This window comes from Lissotriton vulgaris, chromosome 1_2 (assembly GCF_964263255.1).
Source record: "Lissotriton vulgaris chromosome 1_2, aLisVul1.2, whole genome shotgun sequence".
Classification (NCBI taxonomy): domain Eukaryota; kingdom Metazoa; phylum Chordata; class Amphibia; order Caudata; family Salamandridae; genus Lissotriton; species Lissotriton vulgaris.
In genome coordinates this window covers 287,165,326-287,183,207 of record NC_141686.1, presented here as the reverse complement: position 1 = coordinate 287,183,207, position 17,882 = coordinate 287,165,326, and the positions used below count along the sequence as shown (strand labels likewise).

At 43.4% G+C, this 17,882-nt stretch overlaps 1 protein-coding gene across 1 annotated transcript in view; it reads left to right on the top strand.

The window, feature by feature from the left end:
- CARNS1 (carnosine synthase 1) overlaps nt 1-17,882 on the top strand; it is a 570,577-nt gene that overhangs the window by 254,054 nt on the left and 298,641 nt on the right. The window contains exon 4 of the mRNA XM_086953255.1: nt 16,748-16,837. Coding sequence (XP_086809381.1) covers nt 16,748-16,837 — 90 coding nt within the window. The remainder of the gene's footprint in view (nt 1-16,747; nt 16,838-17,882) is intronic.

Here is a 17,882-nt window from a genome sequence, read left to right as displayed (position 1 = left end):
CCATTAGTATAGTATTGTGGATTTTTGTCGTTTGTGGTCTTGTGTTTAAGTCTATATAAAGAATACCTATTTTTATAAAACCTGTGTTGTGTCCATCTGTAGTGTTATCACTGTATTGCTGTGTATATTCACAAATGCTTAACACACTGCCTCTGAGATAAGCCTGTCTGCTCGTGCCAAGTTACCAAGGGGTGAGCAGGGGTTATTAAGGAGTGTAATCCCCTTGTCCTGACTTAGAAGTAAGGGTCCCTATTTGGACAAAGGTGATAACCATAGCCAACTAGAGACCCCCCGATCTAACAATGGCCATGTTGCAATGCCCTCTGTATCACATAAAGAAAGTCCATGGGTCTGAATACAACGAACCTACTACCTTGATAAAGATGCAATATAAAAAGCAACACAGGATAAAAAAGGTGTAACTAATCCTGGAATTCTCCTAAGAAATAAGGATACCCATCAGTCACCACACGGTACTGCCCTGGTCATCATCTGGGACACCTTTTGACCTTCCCATTGTAAGACATAAATGATGAATTAGGACTGGACGGAATGTCATACATCAAATTATGACTCACTGTACGGTCCTTCTGATTTTGACTAATGATCTAGTGTGATGGGTAAAATAAAATTGCAGTGCATGTCAGTGTGAAAGAGTGAATTAAGGTTGGGTGAATGAGCAACACTACATTTTATTGTTTTTACTCAATTCCCCAATATTAAAAACAGAGCAAAAAAAAGAGCAGTTTAAAACAAATATCTGCCCAGATAGAGCATAGGTCGACATGTTTCAGCAATGTAAATGGACTCTATTTTATCTTGCCTTCCTCAGGACCTTTGATAATGATATCTACTGCAACGTGCAATGTGAACAAAATTGTGTTAACAAATAAAGAAAAAGAACGTTATCACCTGGAATCCTAGGTGTCTATTGCCTCATTTCTGCATATTGACTGATTTGTCACTGAGAAAGAAAAACAAGTATTACTATATTGTAGTACGCATCTGTAAGCAAATTATAAGGTGTCTTGTTATGTTGACATCCTTATAATACAAAACAAGTTAATCTCAGTAGCATTGTGCTGACATTATTATTCATTACATCATGTATTCCCCTATCACATTGATGTAATTCAACCCCTGCTTACCTATTTTGCAGGAGGAAAAGGCCTCACTCACCTCACCTGGCTGCGGCTCAGGGAGAGGAAGCACCGCTCTAAAACCGGGGGGGAAAATTAACAAAAAACAAAGTCAAATGTTCCATTTCCTCCTGTCTGTCTGTGCATTCTGAGTTGAGAAGCTCCCCATTCGTTCATAATTTCATTGTCTAAGATCATTATATACAGGAGTCCTATAAAGTGGATTCACTCCTAGTCTAAGTTGTATGACACACTTGAATCTGTGAATCTGATCAATCTAATGTTGTTTACTAATGTTGGTATAGGATGCCCTATAGTATTATGCCTCGCTCCATGATGATGTATAATGGCAATTACCTTGAGGCCACTCAGTTGGCGTGTATTAATTCATTCGATCTCTCAAAATAAACATAAAACCCTTCTGTGCCGTCATAACTCATTCAGATAAAGACACGAAACCATTCTCAATCTGTCATTTACTGATTCGTAAACTTGTCGAGTGAAAGCTCGGATCCCAAACTTTATCAAAGAACTAGCCAGCATTGTGTTTACCATAGTTAGTGCCAGAATGTCACCCCAGATCCAACTAGCAAGGTATCCTATATCCTCAGTGCCAGTACGAACCCGGTAAAGATGTGGCCCTCTTACCTGTCCGTCGGTACTTCTCGCCGGCGTCCAAGCCGACTTGGGAAGGTACCGGGCGGACTGTTGTGGCCATATTTATTTCCTAAAATCGCGGTTCGTCAATGGCACGTCACGTGATAAAATCACGTGATCGTGTTTCTAGTCTATTGTCTTTCGGGAGATGTAGTTCATATATTCTTGCGCACTACTAAGTAGCGTGTTTTGTACTTTATTGTTTTAGTACAACCTCTCTACATATGCGGAGATGTTTTCAAGTAAAAAAAGAGACGTATTTATTTGGTGCAATCCTGGCTCGTCAATGACGCGTCACGTGATCAAAACACGCAATCGCGCGTCTTGTGTATTCTCTATAGCAGGGGTCCCCAAACCGGTCCTGGAGGGCCGGATCCATGCCAGATTTTTGGGATATCCCATTGAGATACATGTAGTAATTTTAAAAATCTGGCATAGATCCGGCCCTCCAGGACCGGTTTGGAGACCCCTGCTCTATAGGGAGTTTTAGTTCCCATATTGTGTACTACTGAGCGGCGTAATGATAATATTTGTTGTTATTATACCGCCTCTCGCCGTATGCGGGCATATTATTATGGTAGACACAAAAAGGGACAGTGTTATGTTGAGCATATTCTCAAAGATTTGTGCATAGATTGAGTATTGAAGTAACTTTCGTGTTTGTAGACAAGCCGCACAAGTACCGCAGGGGTAATGGCCCTGAACCGCAGGTAAGTCCCAAATGGTGCCTACAAGATGTTGTGTCTTACTTTTTGGTCTAGTGTGGACCAATTGGTCTTTTAAGTTCGGCCCACGTTTAAATGCAAATAAAGGGGGCTGGATGGACTCTTGGCCTGTATTCAGTATCGACCAGTCTAACAATCCTCTGGATACTGTTCGATAGGGTGCTGTATGTGTTTACAAAGTTCAATCTCAGCAAACCCTGATTAGGTGCCGATTGTTCTAAGAGGGCCTCGCAGTTATTATTCATAGCACCCTTAAGTGAGCGACGCACCAGTTTTTGGGGGAATTTTCTTAAATACAGTTGTTTAGCGAGTAGGGTAGAGTGTTCTTTAAACCCATCTTTGGTAGAGCAATTCCCACCCGGCAATGCCCTCTGGCCATAGTTTTAAATTCCTTAGTCTGAACTGCCGCTCTTTAGTAAAGCACCACGCTGATGTGTTTGACCTGAACCAGGAGGAGGAACCCGATGTTTTATTTCTCACAGAGACTTGGCTTACCTATGATATGGTGGCTGAGCCACAGATGGCATTACCTCAGTGATTCGCTAGAAAGATACTGAATAGAGAGGGGAGCACGGAGGAGGTATAGGGATCATTTGTAAAACCAACTATGCCTGTAGTCTAACTAATGAGGCTATTACTACTGACTGGCCAGAATTTCACTCTAATGCCCTCTCAGACCATCCAAACAGTTAATTTTAATATCGTGGGGAATATCAACCTCCACCTTGAGAACTGCCAAGATGGCAAGATTACCAATTTTCAGGCAGACCTTGCGGCCTGTCAACTATTACAGTATGTCACCAACTTGACACACTCTGCCGGCCACCTTCTAGATCCTGAGTTTACTAATGTAACTTACCTCAAAGTTCTTTTTCTCCTCCTTATGGCATGGACAGACCACTTTCTTATTTCCCTGGCACTCCTCGGCCAAAACCCGCCCTCGTGCACTCAACCTAAACTCATTCTTAAATGCCCTTGGCATAAGTTAGACGTCAATCTCTTCTTAGACACTCCACGATGGGAAACATCGGTTACATCCTGGTGTTCATACCCCGATACCTTTACAATGCGGGCATTACAACACAAGTCATTACAATGACTTGCGCTGGATGGCGCTCTAAGCTAAGGAATAGTATGATTTACTATTCCAACACCTTCCCTCCTGTAACGTAGGCTGGAGTTGAAATAGTAAATCATGTATTCCTAAATCCAGCGCCCTCCTGCGCAAGTCGGTAATGCCTGAGTTGTAAAGGTATCGCGGATTGAACCCCATGATGTAACATCGTATATTCCTTCAAAAGAAGAGAGTTTCCCAGATAAACCAGAAAGGACTGGGTATCAACAATCAAAAAAAATGGGGGGTTCCTTTCTGTGTTCTTCAGTTAACTAATGACCATTTGGCACACAGCAGATATTCACAAACAATTTTATACATGACATGACAAAATATTTAATGCAAGAAACTCTATAGGTTCATCATTTTACGCAAGTTTATTATTTAGCAAATATCTTGGTTAAAATTATACAATATACAATAAAATGATATACATTCAATGTCACAGATCAATAATATTCCAACCCTTGATCTATGAATCGTTGGTTGCGTATGTTACACAAGTTAAACATAGAACAAGTTAATACAAATTGAACAATTATTTCAATTGAAAGTTAAAATCACATGAAGTCCTTTTGTCGACACGTTTCGGTGCTTGGGTTTAAGTCGTGTAAACACCTTCCGATTGACTGAACTTTATTAAAACCAGATGTCTTCTTTCTAAAAAGACGAATACATACAATTAATTTCAAAATTTCTTAAATGAAAGAACCGGTCCCTACTCTTGCATGTCATGGATCTATCTGCGTACCCTCAGTTTTTTTCCCATTGACCAGTGTACAGTCCTTACTTTTATAGCTTGTGAATCATAATTTTTCATGTAGTATAGGACCCTCAGGATAATTTTCTAGGTCCTCTTCGTGGGTATAATTCAACCACAGTGCCTATAATGATAGGGAGATATGCAGTCAAAGTTATATTATTGTTTGGCCAAAATGGATTTTTTAACAGTGTCCTTTGTCATTATTACTTACTTCACTGTAAGGGATGCAGTCGTATCGTGATTGACACCATCAAGCTTAATTCTGTAGTTATACTATTTTCCTGTACGTGTATTCCACACTGCATAAAATCTTGGCGTTCTCAGAGCCTAAGGGGTTAAATAATAACATTGTTGATAGTCCTAAAACACTGTGTATTGGGGTGTATATTATATCCTATCCTGCCCGACTTACATTAAAATCTTGGTGCTGCGTAAGGCTTCGGCTCTTCTGACTTAATTTCTGCGTTTCTTAGCGAGTCCGGTAGGTCTCGGGGATTTTTTGTCTTTCTCCCTCTTTTCTAAACCGGCCCTGCCTTGCAGTTTGCAGCAGATACACCTATCAGTGACAAGAAATTAATTGTTTATGGTCTTTACATCTAATGCCACACTTGAATCGTCATGGCGATAATAAGCAAAGCTGATCCCTATCGCTTCACTATCCCTCACCGTCTGTAAATCACAGACCAGGTAATGGTCATGATCTCTATTTCCTGCATTCCTGAGTTTGTAATTGCGAGGGAAATATTTATTCAAAAGAGAATTCTTCCCGAGAAGCCCCAGCAGTAGTGTTCTAAGCTGGATACTCATTAACCGCTATATACAACGTTTCGTTTAGATGAGTTCTAATATCTTAGACTCCCCATCTAAAAACTCGATCACAGGGTAAATGTTTCTTCAATGGTTTGGCTCTTACTCTATGTTCCCGCACCTCTTAATTACCCACAAAATTCTACCCTGGTCACCGCTAAATGTTCGCCTTGCCGCAGAATTCAGACCAGTCCTTGGTTTAATGAGACCCTTACCTAGATGAGAAAGAATTTCCAAATTCTAGAATTTGCTTGGAGACGCCAATATGTTCTGACCCTCAAGACACAATATTGTTCAGTTATTAAGGCTTATCCTAAATCTATAAGGAAATCAAACATTGAATACTTTGCAGAAAAAATCAGAAACAGCAATAATCCTGCCAAAAGTATCTTCCCCTTGCTGAATGATATTAGAAATCCTCATTCAGCAAGTGCACCCACCATTACCTCTAACTCTCAATGCGAGGCCTTAGCCACTTATTTTGTTAAAAAAGTTGAGGACATCTACACATCTTTCCTGTACGCTATTAGCATTGTAGGCATATTGGTCAAACTAGTTGCCCAAGCACTCTTCTATCCTCTTTCCTCGCTCTATCCTATGAAGCTTTGAGGACTCTCTGCTATAAAATTAAATCAGGATCACCAGCTGATCCGTTCATACCAGATCAGCGCATACAATTTCTACCCCAACTCCTAGCTACACTTTGTGAGCTGATAAACCTACCCATAGCATCTGCATTTGTACCAGCCTCATGGAAACATGCCAAGGTCATCCCTCTGCAAAGAAAGCCTACCTTTGATGCCTCCAAACCAGAGAGCTTTCGCCCAATTGTACGACTTTTGTTTGTGGCTAAAGTCTTAAGGCAATTGATGCCTACATCAATTCCATTCTGACCAAATTTGTTGAGTCCAACAATATATTGGACCCTGCGCAAAACAGTTTCAGACCCGGCCACAGTACTGAATTAGCTCTACTGGCAGTCACTGAACAGCTGCGGAGTTCATTAGACGAGGGCTACACCTCTGCCTTGGTTCTTCTTGAACTTAGTGATGCTTTTGACACTGTATCACATACACGTCTGGTGCAATCTCTACAAGATATAGGCTTAGGAGATGCCGCTCTTAACTGGTTTGTGTCTTTCCTATCAGACAGATCCTTCCAAGTATTCTCACCTCCTTATGGCTCCCAGGTGCAGACCACACATCACAGTCCGCAGGGCTTGGCTCTGAGACCAACATTATTTAATATCTACATCCAACCCTTAGCAGGAGCTGCAAAAAGAAGGAGCCTTTCTATGGTCTCATACGCTGATGATACTCAACTTGTGATCTCTCTAACATGCAACTCTGACCAACACATAACCATGTTCTGAAATGACATGATGGCCATCGCGGATTGGATGGCAGCCAACTGCCTTCAGGTGAATGCGAGCAAATCTGAGATTCATCTTCTAGGAAGACACGCATCTTTGGAGTGATCAATAGTAGCCTGCCGCTTTGAGAGCTCCCACTACCCCTAAGGAAACTGTCAAAAAACCTGGGCATTTGGTTTGACTGTGCACTTACCTTTCAGGCACAGACAAAATCGGTGACTGACAACTGCTTTGGACTCCTATGCGGACTGAAGCCACTGCTCTGTTTTTTTTTATGTTCAAATGTGCCAGACCATTATCCAGTCTACTATCCTCACTAGACTAGATTACTGCATTCCTCTCTACCTGGGTGCCAATAAAGCTGGCATCAATTGCCTTAAGACAGTGCAAAACACCGCGGCTCAGACCCTCTTTCCCCTCCCAAAATCCTGTTCTACCTCCAAATTCATACATAAATTACACTGGCTTCCGATCAAAAGGAGAATTCACTTCAAGTCTTTGTGTATCTCACATAGAATTTTTATGCTAAAGCCCCTCCCGTTTTAGCTAATATCCTTTCCCCTTATGTACCGGAACGTGCCCTCCGCTCCTCCAAACAACATCTGTTATATAATCTTCGTTTTAGAAGAGCACGGGCTGGAGGTCGGTTGTTCCGGGCTTTAGGTTCTGAATAGAGGTTCTTAGCTCCAAGGTAAATTTGCTGTTCACACCCTGCCCCCTTTGGAAAAGGGAAAACAGGCAGTTGTCCCCACCCTTCGCTATAACTTCTCTGTAATGAGTTAGGCTCATCTAGATTTAGCGTGTGTCCAACAACACAGTCATATAGACTCTTATCTGGCGGGGTAATGTGCAGTTGCACAGTCTGTTACCCTGATCCCTGAAAGTAGTGCATGTGCGTAGTAATTGGTGTTTGTAATCATTAGTTATTTATTATGTGCAATCAGCACGCAAACCTTGTGTATTGAAATGATAAGAACTATAAATATTATTTCAGCAGCTATCATATCAAACAAATTAATCTTTAAAAAAAACAAAGCATTGATATCAAACATTCCTACTTTCTAAAGTTAATTAGTCTAAACACTGCCTATCTTTATGGCTATATGATTGTCAGCCTCCCAATCATGTTTTTGACTGAATTGGCGGCTTTGGGAGTAGATGTAGAGGAGTAGAGTCGAGCGAGTGCAGAGGAGATCGGGGCAGGTTAACGCATAGTTGTTTACAGGTGAGGACGAGTGCTTTTAACGAGTGGCGGGGAGCCAGATTCAAGCCCCTGAAGAAGGGCCAAGGGGCCCGAAATGCATTGGGAATGAAAGTTTGAATATTGTACACTTCTCCTTTTTTTAAAGAAATGAAAAAATAACTCTGTGCCATAACAGATTAAAATGATGATGTAACTGGTCACAAGCCTCATTTTTCCCTACCTGGGCAAGACTTTGCTGGACACTCTGGGCGACACGCTGTTGGTCCCTCTGGTTGCTCCGCTACCGTTACCGCTGCCGCCGCTGCTTCTCAAGCCTGCAGTGTGAACGCGGTGCGGTGGACCACAAGCCCCAAGCTGCCTTGCGGCAGGAAGCCGCTACCGGGATTTTTCGCGCCAGGAGGCGCTTGAAATTGGTTACACCTCCGGTGGAGTGGGCGTATGGTCACAAGCCTCATTTTTCCCTACCTGGGCCAGACTTTGCTGGACACTCTGGGCGACACGCTATTGGTCCCTCTGGTTGCTCCGCTACCGCTTCCGCCGCCGCCACTGCTTCTCAAGCCTGCAGCGTGAACGTGGTGCGGTGGACCACAAGCCCCAAACTGCCTTGCGGCAGGAAGCCGCTCCCGGGATTTTTCGCGCCAAGAGGCGCTTGAAATTGGTTACACCTCCCGCATCGCGGGACAGCACCGGGAGAAGCCCTGGGGCAAGGGCGGGACCATTTTTGGCCTTTAGTGGCCGGAAGAGGCCGGGTCGGGTCACCTCTCTTGGCCCTACGGACTGGACTAGGGCAAAAGTACATCTCATATACTCAGTAAGACTTTACCTCCATCTGGCTATTGCTATTTGCTAACTCTGGTGAACTAGAACATAGTGCAATACTAAGTCCATCTGCATTTAGTTCGGAGTATTAGATGTGGCAATCTTACACAGCTATGCACTAGTATTTGACACAGTAGGAAACTTAGTTTTGTTTTCTGATGCCTCCCCCAGATATACAGAAAAAGATGGCCACAAAACCCCCATTGCCGAGCCTGACAGTGATCGATCGTATGCTCCCGAAATCAATTGGGGTAGTGGCTAACGCCATTGAGCATTCTGAACGGCGCCTACCACTTCCTGCAGGGTCTCTCCCATTTTTTCCACCTACCAACACATCGTCGACCACAATTAACTCCTTTCTCTCCCTCCCTGGTACCCACCATGTTGCAAACATTCATATTAGTCCTCCCACTTTGGACAACACATTGCCAGAGTCTCTGCCTGCACTGTCTAGACTATCTCTTACTCCAACCATCTTTACTAATGAGTCATTAACTAATCCACCATTCCAGGTTGAGGACCCTATAGCCATTGGGTCAGGGGATGCTCCTACAAGCCCAATCCTTATCCCCGCCTCCCCTTTAAATATAAGGAATGTTACTCTGAGGGTTACAACCAGAGGGCAAAAAGCCAAACTTAATACAAAGAACTCTAACCCTGAACATTTAGTTACTAATGATAATCTAAACGTGGGAGGGCTAATACAGAAAAATAAGAAGGCACCTGCAACAGTAGCCAAAACACGGGGTCCAAACACTAAAAAAGGCGCCCCTGTTGTAACACCTGCTCCAAGTATAGACAGCAGTCCTAAGGACAGTAACAATGATAATCCACCCAGCTCCTTACTCTTCCCTTCACATAATGAGGGCCTATTTAATAAAATAGAGCATTTAATGAAATCTCTAAAGGCTCCACTCTTGGAAAGAGTAAAGGGTATAGGTGATAAAGTAGACAATCTGGAGAAAGTTTTGCTTAGCAGCCAGATCACACTAGGCAACCATCTGGTGTAGCGAATCCAAAGTCCACTATTAAACAATCTCGTTTCACTACACAGAACACACCTACAAGTAACAGGACTCAGCCTTTACCTGAGTGCATAACCATAGCTAAACATACAACGACCACTGCGGATATCACGAGCAGACCCCCACATAAAACGTTAAGGGCAGTGGATTCTAAGGAGCTGGAAAATGTAGAGGGCACCTTAGACCAGGGCACGAATCAGGAGGGACATTTAAAAGAGAACTAAAGAGCAGTAAAGGACCCTTCCCCGACCAGAAAACCAAGCAGGACTTTCTCACGCATTGACCTTCCCCCGCAATCGTTACCCTATACGGTAGTACTAGTAGGTGTCCCGGAACTACCCCAAGGAAGATCTGAATCATTGCCCGAGCTTCGAAATAAAGTGGCCCACTGGCTTAACAAGAACAGGCCCCTGCCTCCTGATTTGACAGGGCCCACATAATTTGCAAGGAGAATCAGCTGGTTGGGCCACAGAAAAAAGGATCTCCCGGGGAATTGCGTTGTGGTAAACTTCAGGTACAGACTGGTCGTAGAATACATCTCCAACTGGCCTTCCGAGTTTAGCGATAGTAAGATATTCACTAGGGACTTGAGCTTTTTCTACCCCGAACTACATTCATTCCAATCTATCAACTACAATAAGGGACATGCTAACAGACCATACCCAGAGGTCGGGGGGGAAAGATATAATATCCCAACCTTTAATTATTTTGATAAGCTCTCGGATCTGGAGCAGGTAGATTGACTTGCTGTAAGGGCTCTGACTGAACCCATAGACCCTAGCGCTTCTGTTAATTCTTTACCCTTAGATAACTTAGAACAAATTGGTGAAACAATTAACGAAGCACTATCGAATTCTGCACAGGCCAGTTCCCGTGTGGAACACGTGGAAGTAGCCCATAAACTGGGAACAACACGGGGTGACCCCTCGCTGTGCATTCTGTTTTGGAATGTTGCGGGCCTCCGCTTAAAGGCTGAAAACAATATTTGGTTAGATTTCATCCACGACTATAGTGTCTTGTGTTTACAGGAAACGTGGGCTACGGTGGAGCTTCATATCCAGGGTTATAGAACTTTCTCTTCTCTAGCTCTACCATCTCCCTCTGGCAGGGTAAAGGGAGGATTGGTCATATATGTATCCAACACCCTATTATTCCAAAGAATTGATTCAGTAAAACTGGAACCAAACTATCAAATACTTATTCTGCACCAAACTAGTGCTAATACTCTGGTAATAGTGAATTTTTATAATAACCTACCCACGGTTGACCTAATAAGTGGAATTAAGGAAATAGGCCTCTGTCTACACAAACTAACCACTAAGGCCCGCAAGGAGCTGACCATAGTTTGGGGTGGGGACTTCAATCAGACCTTGTGCAAGCATAGCTCCAACCTACTATGTGGTATAGCGGACGATAACCCACTTTCCTCATACTGCAGTTGGGAACATCTTGAATGAAACCCTGTGTGGCTTAGATCTTGCCATCGCTAATAATTTAGCAAACCCTCCTGTACCTGTTGTTCCTACCTACAACGGTAGAGGAAGGCTTAGTATAATAGATTTTATATTTATATCTGGGACAGTGGGAATGGCCCTCCTAAACTGCAAAATACATGATATCGCTGTCAGCGACCACTACCCGAACAGCATCACCTTAAAATCTTTCAAGAATCATCAGAGGCCCAATATAGAAACCCTCCTGGCCCAGAATAACCTTATAATGGACAGAGTAAATGGCTACTCATTAAGATGGGAGAAAGTGGATCCGCTGGCTATTACAAGAACGTTGGTTACAAGTTTGAGGCAGGAGTTCGCAAATTGTTTAGACCCAGCAACCACAAGTGAGGGAATACTGGTTAATTTTTCCCAATTGCTGACAGCAATCAAGGACAACCTTTTAATTAAAACGAAAACTGGTAAAATTAGTGCTAAGGGGTGGTTTGATAGTTCCTGCACAAAAGCACACCGGAACCTGAAACTAGCCCTAAGTAGTAAAGACAGAACGCCAAAGGAAATCGCAGTTCTTAGAAAGACTTATAATCAGGCATTAAAAATCAGAAAGAACACTCTCAAACAAGAACTCTGGTCACAACTCCATAGATCCTGTACTTTAATAGATAGTACCGCGTTTTGGAGAGTTGTGAAGTCCCCTTTCTTAACAGTTACTTCGGATAACCCCAGTATTGAAGTTGCGGTTGATGAGCAGTCGTGGGTTGAGTATTTTGAGCGGATATTCAGCCTCCCTTTAACTGCAAATCCACCGGCTTCAACTGGGTCTGAAGAAAGGCACTTCCCGTTGCCTATCCATATCACCCACGAGGAGGTAGAACTCGCCCTAAAAGCCAGTAAGAACGGCAAGGCGCCAGGCCCTGATGGGGTCCCAAATGATCTTTTTAAGAAGTACAGCATGGATCTGTGGTCCCCAATTTTAACCGGGGTCCTTCAAGCAACATGTGACCTTGGGCTTATTGAATCATGGTTCCAGTCAATTCTCGTGCCTAGTTTCAAGAAGGGGAACCCCAAATCCCAACTTGTTATCGTCCAATAGCCCTCTTGGACTCATTGGGGAAAGTGGCCGGTCGTGTTATCTTAGAGCGCCTCCAATCGAGGGCTTCAGATAGCAAAGTTCTTACTGACCTGCAATTCAGTTTCCGGGAGGGATTGGGAACCATTGAGCAAGCACTTAATTTGTCCTTATTGATAGGGAAATATGTAAGCGCAACGGGAGGGGCCCTTTACATGGCATATGTTGAGCTCTCTGCAGCATTTGACTGTGTAACCACAATAAGCTGTGGACTATTTTAGCAGACATGGGTATAGAGTCCCCTCTTTTAACATTCTTGCGGGAACTATACTCAGATGCCACAGCCAAAGTCAGATATGGTATGGGGGGTGAACTAACAAAGTCGTTCAAAGTAGAACGAGGGGTAAGGCAGGGTTGTGTCCTGGCCCCTTTTTTATTTAACTTGTATACTAATGGCCTGGAAAAAGCCATGCTGACGGGTAGCCAGGACCTCCCCAAAATGAACAAGCGCCCGATCCTGGTTTTACTCTATGCGGATGACAACGTAATTTTGGCCCGCACCGGCATGGACTTACTGCGTGCTCTTACAAGATACCACACATGTATGGCTACTCTCGATCTAAAGGTGAACATTAAGAAAACCTTTGTGATGGTAGTAGGGTCGAGAACTACTAACATCAAGCCTATGTATCTCGACTCACAAAAAGTAGAGACGACCCTTACGTATCCTTACTTGGGTATTACATTTGACCATAAATGCTCTTGGAAGTCCTCCATAGATTCTAGAAAACTGTCCCTTATTAGAACAACTGCTGCATTATGTAAGTTTGCGAATAAACTGGGCAGGCGCCCCGCTGTAGAACTATTAGAAATATACAGAGCCAAAAGCATATCAAGTGCACTTTTTGGGGCGGGGGTTTGGGGACACGCCAAGGTCGAGGAGCTGCAAAAAGTGGAAAACACTTTTCTACGTTTCCTCCTAGCAGTGCCTCAGGGCACATCAACTTATGCTTGTCATTTGGAAGTAGGCATGTCCTATGTAGAAGACCTGATTCGGATCCAGCCTCTTCTTTTGTGGCACCGCATTTGGACGGCACGTGAGACCACTCTTTGCCGAGGAATCATAGAGGGTTGTCTTTCCCTAGATATGGCTCTAAAGATTGGCTGATCGCTTATGTTAGAAAATTCTTTACCGACCTTGGCATGATTCAGTACTATCTTTCACCCACCTCAATAGCTGTCATCCCGAGAAAGAAGTTTAAAAAGATCTGCCTGGCCCACTTAGAATCTCTTCGACTTGTTAGTGAGGTCTCAAAAGTTACGGTCCAGCACTCACTTCAGATACAAACATCTTTTAAGGTCCAGCCCTATCTAACCTATAATTTTATGGGCTATGAGAGATTCTTGTTAACGAGGTTTAGACTGGACATTTTCCACCATCTGGTCACTTTTCCTAAGACCAACATTTGGATAAAACCCCTTCAGCCTTGTCCCTGTGATGACAGCTCACCCCAAACGACAATTCACATCATACTGTTCTGTAAGTGTTACAAGGAACTGAGGCATTATTGGCTTTTGCCTATCCTTAAAGTCATGGGCTTACGTAGGTGCCACCCAGCTTATTTGGCATTACAATTCTTAGACGCTGAACCTTTTGCCAGACTGGTAGCAATATTTCTGAAACTAGTTATTAAACACAGGCAGAACTTGGACTGAATTGTTTATGCCAAAACAAGCTGCGGTATGCCAGTCTTCTGAAATATAGATCTGGGTGTTAGACTCTTGAATCTCAGATTGTGCTATCTTAATATTGCTTTTACCTTCTGAGTTCATTTGTTTAGCATATTGTATACGGGTGGAATCGTTCAATGTGTAAAGACTTAATATACAATGTGAACGTGTCATTCATTTTTAGCTTGTTTTTATCTGTTTTAGTCACTATCTTTTTAATCGATTTTTAACTGCAACCTTTCTATTTGTATTATAATGTGCTTTTATGGTTGTTCACTATGCACCCGAATAAAGCTTGAAAACTGAAAACTGAAACTGACTGAATTGTCACATCACCGGTTCTACATTATGCCAAGCCATGTATTAACCCTGCATACCTCCGAGAAGCTTGGCACATGGATGTCAGCTCTCCAGCGTTCTCCCCAAGCAACCAGTGTTCGTGTCTGCCCCTCCTTAATTCCTAGGTCTCTTTACATCCTCTTCCTCAGTAATTTTCTATGAAGAGAGGATGGGGACATTGTATGTGCAGCTTCTTCCATCTATACTGCTGCTTGAACAGTGCCTCAGTTAAAGACATATTCGAAAGACAGGCAGATTGAAATATTTGCTCTTTTCTTTATTCTTGTTATTTTTGTTACCGCAATTAATGTCAGTCAGTCTGTTTATGAAATAATATATGAATCTTAAGTAAGTCTCATTTGTATTTAAAATGTGCAGGGATTGTTAGGAAAAGCTCTGCCAAGCAGCACATTATTTATACCAAGAATAGGATCCCTAGCAGCAGAACACCTCCCTACCATTGGCAGTGCCGCCAGCAGCACAGCACTGTTCATACCATGAACAGTACCTCTAGCAGCAGAACACCCCCTAGTACCATGAGCAGGGCCTCCAGCAGCACGTCACTGTTCATACCATGGATAGCACTCTTAGCAGTCACACACCTCCTACTAGCATGGGCAGCGCTGCCAGCAGCACAACACTGTTCATACCATGAACAGCACCTTTAGCAGCAGGGCACCTTCTAGTACCATGGGCAGCGCCTCCAGCAGCACAGCACTATTCATAACACAGATAGCACTCCTAGCAGCAGCACGTCTCCTACTAGCATGGGCAGCGCCTCCAGCATCACAGCACTGTTCATACCATGAACAGCACCTCTAGCAGCAAAACAACTCCAAGTACCATGAGCAGCGTCTCCCTCCAAGTACCATGAGCAGCGCCTCCAGCAGCACAGCACTGGTCATACTATGAACAGCACCACTAGTCGCAGAACACCTCCTAGTGCCATGAGCAGCGCCTCCAGCAGCACAGCACTGTTCATACCATGGACAGCACCTCTAGCAGCAGAACACCTAGTACCATGAGCAGCGCCTCCAGCAGCACAGCACTGTTGATAACATGGACAGCACCACTAGCAGCAGAACATCTTCTAGTACCATGGGCAGCACCTCAGGCAGCACCTTCAGCAGCACAGCACTGTTCATACCATGGATAGCACTCCTATCAGCAGCACACCTCCTAGTAGAATGGGCAGTAACTCCAGCAGCACAGCACTGTTCATTCCATGGACAGCACATCTAGCAGCAGAACACCTCCTAGCACCATGAGCAGCACCTCCAGCAGCACATCACTGTTCATACCATGGATAGCACCCCTAGCAGCAGAACACCTAGTAGCATGGGCAGCGCCTCCAGCAGCACAGCACTGTTCATTCCATGGACAGCACCTCTAGCAGCAGAACACCTCCTAGTACCATGAGCAGCGCCCCCAGCAGCACAGCATTGTTCATAGTATAACCCCTCCTAGTACCATGAGCAGCACCTCCAGCAGCACAGCACTGTTCATACCATGAACGACACCTCTAGCAGCAGAATACCTCCTAGTACCGTGAGCAGAACCTCCAGCAGCACAGCACTGTTCATACCATGGACAGCACCTCTAGCAGCAGAACAGCACCTCTAGCAGCAGAACACCTCCTTGTACCATGGGCAGCTCCTCCAGCACTACATCACTGTTCATACCATGGATAGCACTCCTAGCAGCAGCACACGTCCTAGTAGCATGGGCAGTGCATCCAGCAGCACAGCACTGTTTATTCCATGGATAGCACCCCTAGCAGCAGAACACCTCCTAGTACCATGGGCAGCGCCTCCAGCAGCACAGCACTGGTCATACCATGGATAGCACCCCTAGCAGCAGAGCACCTTCTAGTACCATGGGCAGCTCCTCCAGCTGCACATCACTGTTCATATCATAGATTGCACTCCTAGCAGCAGCACACCTCCTAGTAGCATGGGCAGTGCCTCCAGCAGCACAGTACTGTTCATTCCATAGATAGCACCCCTCGCAGCAGAACACCTCCTAGTACTGTGAGGAGCGCCTCCAGCAGCACAGCACTGTTCATACCATGGAGAGCACCCCTAGCAACAGAATACCTCCTTACCTCCTAGTACCATGGGCAGCGCCTCCAGCAGCACATTACTGTTCATACCATGGATAGCATTCCTAGCAGCAGCACACCTCCTAGTAGCATGGGTAGCGCCTCCAGCAGCACAGCACTGTTCATACCATGGATACCACCCCTAGCAACCACCCCTAGCAGCAGAAAACCTCCTAGTACCATGGGCAGCACCTCCAGTAGCACATCTCTGGTCATACTCCGGAGAGCATCTTCAGCAGCACTGCATCGTCTGACACCACCTCCAACAGCATAGCAGTTCTTCACCCAATGGAAAGCACCTCTGCAGCACAGCACATCCCAACACCATAGGCAGCATCACCAGTGCACTGTTCATACACACCCTGGACAGCGGCTACGGCAGTTATGCTGTTGGAACAATGACCTAATATGTTCATTTTCTGTTTCAGGATTCACCTTGTCTGACATTACAATCTGCATCCTGGGTGCCCCATCCACCTTCCTGTCCGTCCTGCTGGAAGGAGGTAACCTGTGTCCAGGTGAGCAGAGCTGCTGTCTGTAGAGATCCCATGTCAGATAATGTGCATTGTAGGTGTTAGTCAAATAATTATATCAAATGCAGTCAAAACACATCTGGTGTGTAGTACACAACAGTAATAAACACCGGTCACTTGATATGGTGCAATGGGAATTTAAGCTTTCTTTATATTCAGTCTTCTCCCAGTATAGTACCTGAATATGAACTCCAAAATATTGTTTGTCCATAATATTTTGGTCAAAATAGCACCATTGCAATAAATATTGTAGAACAGAATAGCAAAGGTAAGTATATTGCTTTTTATGTTTGTAAATAGTACTGATGTTTAAAATATAGTATGCTAAAATATTGCTGTATATATTGTTCTAATGTATTGTTCATTTTGTAACACAAATTGTATATAAATGTGTTATGTTTCTGTTATTCAAGTTTATAAGTGTTACAGTGGTAATGATTTGGATTGGATGGGTACTGGTTTAATAAACAAATATTTTATACAAACATATATATCTATATATTTTATTTATATAGATATATAGTTTTAAGTCATTGATTTATTTTGGCTTATGAGAGTTATACAAAATATATATGTTATTTGTATTTAATACATGTGTATTTATAAGTTAAATTATTGATAATATTTTTTACCCTACGTTGTAGAACATTTTGGGGCACTAGGTGACTAGTGCTTTGTTCATGATCGTGTATTAATTCATATGAAATTAGTACTTAATAAGTAATTTAGTTATAGGTGTACTATCCTGTATAGTAAAATATTACAAATATAAAATTATTTAAAAGATTTTTAAAATAAATATTGCCATTCATAAAATTTTATATTTAAACTAGAATGACTAAGAACAGATTATTTTAGTGGGTATTGAATAGTGACAATCTTACATATAAAGAAAATATTTTGGAGCACAGTGTTTAAGCTGATATATTATATGGAAAAATGCCACCCTTTCTCCATTTACTTATTTATTTAGTTCTCAAGGCCGAAACACGTCTTGGACAATACACTAAAATATGTAAAAAAAAGTAAA